At 52.8% G+C, this 7,947-nt stretch overlaps 1 protein-coding gene across 2 annotated transcripts in view; it reads right to left on the bottom strand.

The window, feature by feature from the left end:
- Nucleotides 1-7,947, bottom strand: part of SETDB1 (SET domain bifurcated 1) — a 15,003-nt gene extending 7,056 nt beyond the window's left edge. The window contains exons 1-11 of one of the 2 annotated variants that reach the window (XM_017740078.1): nt 7,658-7,947; nt 7,245-7,411; nt 6,905-6,942; nt 6,686-6,785; nt 6,250-6,420; nt 5,764-5,965; nt 4,746-4,819; nt 4,252-4,442; nt 3,729-3,906; nt 3,120-3,246; nt 796-954 (exon numbers count right to left, since the gene is read on the bottom strand). In XM_017740078.1, coding sequence (XP_017595567.1) covers nt 796-954; nt 3,120-3,246; nt 3,729-3,906; nt 4,252-4,442; nt 4,746-4,819; nt 5,764-5,965; nt 6,250-6,420; nt 6,686-6,785; nt 6,905-6,942; nt 7,245-7,411; nt 7,658-7,878 — 1,628 coding nt within the window. In that variant the 5' untranslated portion in view covers nt 7,879-7,947. Of the gene's footprint in view, nt 1-795; nt 955-1,762; nt 2,808-3,119; nt 3,247-3,728; nt 3,907-4,251; nt 4,443-4,745; nt 4,820-5,763; nt 5,966-6,249; nt 6,421-6,685; nt 6,786-6,904; nt 6,943-7,244; nt 7,412-7,657 lie in introns of those variants that run through there. The other variant, XM_017740079.1, reaches the window with a different exon arrangement.

Consider the following 7,947-nt stretch of genomic DNA (forward strand, 5'->3'; position numbering starts at 1 on the left):
ACCTCCCCCTTTGGAAATCCCCTAAACCTCGATGCCCCATTGGGGCATGTGATCCCTTTCCCTCCTCCCCTTGGGGCTATTGGCCCAAGGAAATGTCTATCCTCATCCATAGCCCTCCCTTAGAGATTTCTATTGGCCCCCAGTTAAGCCATCCCCATTGTACCACCTCCCTTTCTAAGAGTTTCCGTGGAGCTGCTGGAGGCCTGTCTCCTGGGGGTTGCCTCCAATAAACTTGGATTATCCTGTTTGGCAAACCTCCTTGCTACTTTTTATCCTCTCCCTCATCCTGACTGCTGACAGCCACTGTGCCTGGAGCTTCAGCTCCCCTGGGCAGAGCTGAACTCCTGAGGAGCAGCTTTAAAGCTGAGAGCCTCCAGCTGCCCCCCACTCCTGGGAGGAGTTAAGGAAGGGTAGTGCGGAGGATAGAGGCTGGATATGAGCAAAGGTGAGCCCTGATGGGCAACAAGCAGCTGGCTTAGAGCGGCCACAGAGTGACCAGCAGGAGCTGGGTGGTGGGCAGGCATTGGAAGGGGCTGCCCAGGGAGGTGGTGAAGTCACCATCGCTGTAAGTGCTCAAAGCACCCGCGGATGTGGCACTTGGGGACGTGGCTCGGCGCTGGCCCTGGCAGTGCTGGGAGGACTCCATGAACTCAGAGGCTTTTGCAACCTCAGTGATTCCACCGGTCCATGATCTGAGCTGCTCAATCCCCACCAGGAACCTACCAGCACACACAGACCCCAACACCCCAGACTCGGGAAGAGCCGTGGATGTGTCCCAACCAGAGCTCTGCTCACCGGTGCTGCGGGGCCGGCAGGGCCCTCCCGGCTGCTGGGGCATCGCTGAGGACGGGGGAGGATGGGGACGAGTGCCCGGAGCCCACGGAGCCAGGACGGAAGGAAGTGCTTTTCTTGGCCACCTGCTTTCTGCCCTGGGCCAGCTGGTTGTCGGAGCATCTGCGGGAGGGAAGAAGGAGCTGATTTGGAACATGGGAAAAGCAACTGGTGGGAATCAAAATAACGCTGCCCCACAGAATTCAGAAACCCAGGAGAATCCCAGCAGTGGCTTTTTTTCCTAAGAAGTGTGAAAATCAGCCCATTTCCGGCTATTTCTGCTACAGCAATGCCAGAACCACTCCGAATTTCAGAACTCGGCTACAAGTGACTTCTGATTTTGAAATAAGAAAAGGGTTAACAAGTTTGGCCCAAGGCTTTCATCCTGGGAAGCTGGACAAACCAGGCCATGAAGAAAGCCCTGGATGAGCAGAAACCAGAGTTTCCAGAGGCTCAAACAGGCCTGAGTGGGAGGAACAAATCCAGAGGATTCTCTTGCAAGGACTAAGGAACAAGATAAGATTGTGCAAGGGAATGTAATAACATCCCTGATGAAAGAGCTAGTAAGGGCTCCAAAAAAACAGGTTCTCAACCCATTTCAATCAACTCCCAAGTTTCCAAACCATTCCAGGAGGTTTTCAACCCATTTACACCAATAAAACAGAAAACCACCCCAAACCAGCCGCTGAAGAGGAAAAACAGTGAAGTTATTGGGGAGAAAGGGAGGAGACAAGGAGAGCAGGAAGGGATGAGGGCTTCTGCCAACAGCTGCCTGAAAGCAAAGTGTTCAAACACATCTCAAAATTAAGAGCAAGAGGAAAAATGGGCTTAAAGCAGTCAGAAGTGGTGACGACACCGAGAAAAACTTGAAAGGGTGGTGGTGGGGGGGGAAGAGACCCAGGCTTTCCTCAGAGGAAACAAAACACCAGAGTGAGGAGACTGTTCTTAGTTTTAATAATGTGAAATCCAAGCGTTTGAACCCCGCAGAATCCCTGGGACCAGCAGGGGACACGGCCACGGCCGGGCCTGCTGCTGCTTCCTGTCCCCGTTCAGGAGCAGTTCGGATTTAAGGGCAGGGAAGCAGCTGCACAAAAACCACGTCCTAAAGCCAAGCCCTCCATGGGGAGAAAATTCCTTGTGACCACTGCAAGGCCTGAATGGGAAAGGATTCGGTGATGATGACAGGGCTGCAGGTTCAGCTTGGTTGTCTTGGTGTCGTGACACAGTGCCCACGGTCCCAGAGCGTCCCAGTCCCAGCCTGGCTCTTCCCAGCACGTGGGGGGCCTGCAGGGGTGGGGGCCCAGCTGTGCATTCCAGGAGCTCCTTCAGCATCCAGGATTTTCTTTGGCGTTATGGAAAAGGTGACGTTGTTGTGGTTTCCACTCCCAAACCCTGGTCAGACCAGCACAGAGGGAGCGTTTCCAGGGGTAAATTGGGTTTATATTGCACTGCTGCTCGCAGAGGAGCCCCTCCCCGAGGAGACTTCCAGCTGAGGCAGGTGGGGTTTGAGCTGCTGCTACACCTGGAAAGCCTGTGGGGAGTAAAGGTTGACCTCCTGCACGGGCTGCTCACACCTGGGACACGTCCCGCCTCCCTCGTGCCCCACCAGCAGGGCACAGTCACAGCAGAAGACGTGCTGGCACGGGGCCAGGCGGCCGTAAACCCGGACGGGAAATCCACAGTGCTGGCAAAAATGAACCGGGAGAGCTTCTCCCTCTGCTAAAAAGTCCCCGAGCACATTGCCAGGTTCCCTGGTGTCCTCCAACATGCTCCCTTCATCACCGAGCTGAGTTCCTCCTTCCTCCAGGCCTCCTTCAGCCTGCGGCTCCGGGAATGTCCCCCTTGGGCCCCTGGCAGCGGCTTGGCCGTGGATTGCTCCGTGCCCACCGGGACCGACCACTGATCCCGAATTCCCAGCGAGGTCAGCGAGCAGGTCAGTCCAAGTGGAGGGACACAAGGCAGCCGGGGGCCAGTGCCTGGATCGTGACACGAGGGAGCAATTCAGATTTTGGGAAGAGAAGGAGCAAAGGTCTAATTTGGAAAGGCAAATGCGAAGCTTTAGCCCTGAGGAGGAATATTTGGCTGGGGGAGTGTTGGCTCTCAGCTCCCGCCCCCAGTTATTCATCCAGCAGCTTTAAGTAAAAGATTTCCCCCAAAATCATGACTAAAGCCATGAAGGAAACGTGCACCTGAGGATTCCTCTGCACAGAAAAGGTGGTGCCTGAGAGAGCTGAGCGCTGGAGAGAAGCAAAGAGGTGGAAGGTGCTGGAGGTGACTCGGGTACTTACTCCATCTCTGCAGGCTGAGGAGAGGCAGGGCGGGCAGCTGGAGGCTGCTCCGGAGTCTTGTACTGGGGACCAGCTCCTGCTAAATCCTGGGTGTACTGGACCACAGGGCCCTTGCTCCTCACAGCACCTGGTGGGGAAGGTGAAAAACCAAAGAGTCAATGGGAAAAATCCCTGATGTTTATCTAAAGTTGGCTGTACGGGCTCCACAACACTGACGTGTGCCTGGAAGGAAGCGAAACGGAGGGATTTGGGATTAACGGTGGGGCATCACCGAGCTCGGAACACGGCAACTCCTCCAAAAGTTCTGACAGCTTCACCCAAGTGCAGTTTGGTTTTGTGGCATTATTCCAGGAGAAAAATCCCACTGGAAATCTAAACGTCCTATGCCAGAGGAAAAAAAAAAAAACTGGAAATCTAAATGTCCTGTGCCATGGGAAAAGACCCATTGGAAATCTGAAATCTCCTGTGAGAAGGGAAAAAATAAAAAACCAAACAAACCAAAACCTGGAAATCTGAAATCTCCAGGAATTCTGCTAAAAAACCCACCAAACCCAAACCACCCTCCACTTAAATCCCAGGATCTACACGAAACCAAAAGATGCCACCAACCAACATTGGGACGAGTCCTGGTTTGCCCACTTTGCTTCTTTTCCTGGGTAGAAGCTGTGGAAGTTTTCATGCTGAACATGGGCTCGAGGCGTGTGGAACCTCGGTAAATCCACTCACAACGTTTATCCTCCTGAGGGAACGAGAAGGGAACGCTCACAGTCCCCGTGGGTAGAGCTTCCTGAGGTGAGACACAGAGAGAGCACACAAGGAGAAAACAGTGAGTATTGACAAGCAGCAGAACCACTCAGTTATTTATGTTGGAATTTCTTAATTGGGTATTAGGGAGCATTTCTTCGTGGGAAGGGTGTTCACGTCCTGGCAGGCTGACCAGGGCAGTGGTGGAGTCACCAATCCTTGGAATTGTCCAAAATCCCTGTGGATGTGGCACTTGGGCACATGGTTCAGGGCCTTAGGATGCGAGATCTCAGAGCTTCTTCCCACCTCAAGGTTTCCATGATTAGCAAGGAGCTGACCAAATCCCCAGCCTCAAATTTAATCCTAACGAGAGAAGGGGAATTCCTACCAGGAAAAGGATTTTGACCAGACTTCCATCCACTTCTTCCACTCTGGATTTCCACCAGGTCCCTTCCCACTCAGTTTTGATCAGCTGCCCATTCTTCAGCAGCACCATGGGCCGGTTGGGGTAGGCAGTGATGTATTCCTCGATGAAATCCCGGCAGGAAACATCCTCAATGTCTTCCCAGGCTTTTTTCACTGTTTGGAACGGGACACGTGGGAGAAAGGGAAGAGGACAAAAACCAGAAAAAAACATTTAATTCTTTTTGGTTGGTTTTTTTTTTAGGATATCCCAGGTGGATTTTTACATAAAGTCAATCAAGGGGTTGTATCCCCAGGGCCGGAATGTTGGTGGTGGGACATCCTGAACCCACCCTGGCAATAAACCAGGATTTCAGATGTCTTCAGGCTCAGCACCAAAAGGGACACACCCGTTTTTGCACCCAGGCTCTTCCAAAGACCCAAAACCTCTGCAGGCCAGCAGGGACAGGGATCACTCACGTGGCCGGCAGACCGGGTACAGCTCCCACTCCTTCACGTACGACGCGTAGCCGTCGTCGAAGAAGATCAGGAACCTGGAAAAACCCAACGGGAATTAGGAATGGGAGTTGAAGAGAACACAAGCTTCGCATCAAGGAATGGAAGTGGAGAACCTCTCCTGCTGCTCCTGGAGACATCCCAGTCCTGGATGAAGAGCCCCAGACTCTCCCTGTGTCTCCCCATGGATGCTCAAATGCTTCTCAGTAGTGCAATTCCCACCCAGGCCCTTTCCCTCTGCTTTGAATCCCCTCTGTGCCTCAGGAAAGGGAGATAAAGGAAGGGAAAATGCTGGATTGCTCCTGGTTTCTGCAGGGAAGATGGATAAGGCACCCACTCAGTGCCTCTGAGTGACGACTCCAGGCCCTGGAGCTGTACAAAAGCTGCAGGATGAAGGATCAGCATCACAACCAAGAGAAAATTTGCGATTTGAGCATCAAATTTTCAGTTATTTCATCATTTTCAGTTATTAAACACGGATCAGATAAAATCCAGCACAATTTACAGCAGATCCAGGGAGATTCAATCCTTTATCAATCTCTTCAGGAAGACCACAAGCCTTTATCTTAATACACCAGAGCAGCCCTGCCCCTTCCTTATTCCCAAAAAAAGCTGCTCCAAACCTGCTCTTTCTCCTCCTCAACTGCTTTGGCAACACCGCTGCCACTCTACCCTCCCAGGGCTCCTATTTCCTCCCACTGTTTTATGCCTCAAGGAGCCCAGACTCCACATTTGGCTGATAATTTGAATCAATTAGCAGATCTAATTCCTGACTCATGGCCACGAGCAAGAATGGAAGCTCCACACCCTGAGTTTCAGAGATAAGAAAGATGAAGAAAGTCAGAATCGCCTTCCTGGGGAGGGCACAATTCAGCACCTCAAGGGTATTCAAAGAAACCTTTTGTTTTTTTGGCCTGAAAAAAGTAAAAAAACAAAAAAAAACCAGAGAAGGGGGCAGGTGACCATGGGAAATAAGGAATACCTGTCTTTATTCTTGACGTTGGGGGTCTCAGCCACGATGCCAGCATAGAGCCACATCTGATTGCCATCCTTGTACCTGGCCACCACCCTCCTGCCCACGTGGTGCCTCTCGGCAGAGGGGTGGTAATCGTAGGCAATGTGGTTGCCCGAGAGCAAACTCTTTCCTTTATTATCAAACTTCACCTTGTATTTCTTGCCAGCACCTGGAAAGACATTTTAAGGCAAAGGGGAGATAAATAAAGGGGAAAACAAACAAAAGCCACGTGGATTTCACAGCAGAATCCCAACGCTCTGGGTCGCTCTGAGATGGTTTATTCAGAATTAACTCAGAAGTCATTTAAAAGCCTTGCAGGAATTAATTTGGAGAGTGAAGCAGTGGAGGTGTGTTGTTCCCACAATCCCTTCCAGGTGATAGCAGGTGCTCTGACACCCTTTAATCCAGGTTTCCCACCCAAAATCCCAGGAAAGCCCCGTGCCTGGCACATACCGACCGTCTGGATGGCAATCAACGTCCCCTTGTGCCACGTTTTGGTTCTTTTTTTCCCCAAAATCCTCATGCCCACTTTGAGGTCCCCATCAGTGTTGAGGTCATTCTCAGGGGCTGCAGGGACAATGACGGGCTGGGCAGCGCCAGGAGATTCCTGAGGGGGTTGTACATCTGCCAAGGAACAACAGCAGAAAGTCAGTTCCAAATCACCCAAAGCCCCCCTTTGCACATGTTCTGGAAGGAGAATTCCTGCTTTCCTTCCCCTCAGGCAGCCCAGGTGCCTCCCTTGTTCTGGATGGAGACAGCTCCATGAAAATCACAAATGTGGAATCAATATGCTCCAAATTAAAACGGCAATTCAGAATCAAGGAATATCAATGGAGCTTTCCAGCAGGGAAAGGGGATCATTGTTCTCCTATTTTGGGAGCTCCCACACCTTTCTGTGCTTCCTGCAAGCTCGTTTTCTTGCTGACAGCATCCATGAATTTCGCAACGTCCCGGGCAGATTTCCTCATGGCAACCATGGCTTCCCGCAGCTGGAGGAAAGAGAAGGGAAACACGGGAAAACTTAGGGGTTTTTAGCACCAAACACAACGTTGTCTCCCAGGAAAACCCCACGTGAGGAATCATCTCTAGCCAGGGCCTCCTCACTCACCAGACTCTGATCTCTGGAGATTCTGGGACTGCTGCTGCCTGTGAGCGAAGAGAAAACAGCGGTTTAGGTGCGAAAAAACCCATCCTAATTAAACCACAGAAAGAAAAGGGAACAGGAAAAAGCACCCACCCCAAATCCCCGCCAGGAAACCCACCCCAACAAAGCTTTCCCCTCAGCCATCCTTCCTAACGCGGCATCACTCGATGGGGACAACAGCGAGACAGGTGGGACAAAGGTGAAACCCCAGTTTGGGACTCCAGGAATCCTGGGATGCCAACAGCATCTGGCAGGTGCTCCCCTCATCCCAATCCCTCCCCTGGCACAGCTGGGGACACTGAACTGCGCTTCCAGCCCGAGTCCACGCTCATGACGTCGTCGTCCTCCTCGTCCGGGATCTCGATGACCTCGGCGGCCGCCGGCGCCTCGTCCTCGGAGCTGCTCTCCCGGTACTGGAGGCCGATCATGGAATACAATTCCTTGGCCAGCGTCTCGCACTTGTTGATGGCCCTGCAGGAGGGAAAACAGCTGTGCCTCCTGAATCCTGCAGCGATAGCCAGGAGCCACGCCCGGCCACAGGCAGCTGAGGGGAAGTGGCCACAGGAAGGGCTTCAAGCCTCAGGTGGTAGGGGTGTAGTTGTCAGTGTCCCTCATGAACCACGCACACCGTGGCTCTGCCCTGAAGGGAATGGGAAGACCCTCCCTGCCCCCAAATCCCCCTCCTCGGAATTCCCGGCTCGCCCCAGGCTCACGCACCTCATGGCATCGTCAATGAGCTGGTCGACGTGGGCCACCTCCTCCTCCTTGTGCCTCATGCACTGCTCCAGCTCCTCCAGCTGCTGCTTCCGCTGCCTCACCCACTCGGAATTCTCCACTTCTTTGTCGATGATCTCCTGCAGCTCCTCCATAGAGATTCCCAGCTCCTCCATCACCTCCTGCTGCAGCTCTTTGATGTCCTGGGAATCCATCTCCTCCATCACCTCAGGGTACTACAGGTGAGGGGAGGCACGGGAGGAAGACGAGGTGAGGAAGGGAAGGTTGCTGAG

Source organism: Corvus brachyrhynchos, unplaced genomic scaffold (assembly GCF_000691975.1).
Source record: "Corvus brachyrhynchos isolate BGI_N302 unplaced genomic scaffold, ASM69197v1 scaffold787, whole genome shotgun sequence".
Classification (NCBI taxonomy): domain Eukaryota; kingdom Metazoa; phylum Chordata; class Aves; order Passeriformes; family Corvidae; genus Corvus; species Corvus brachyrhynchos.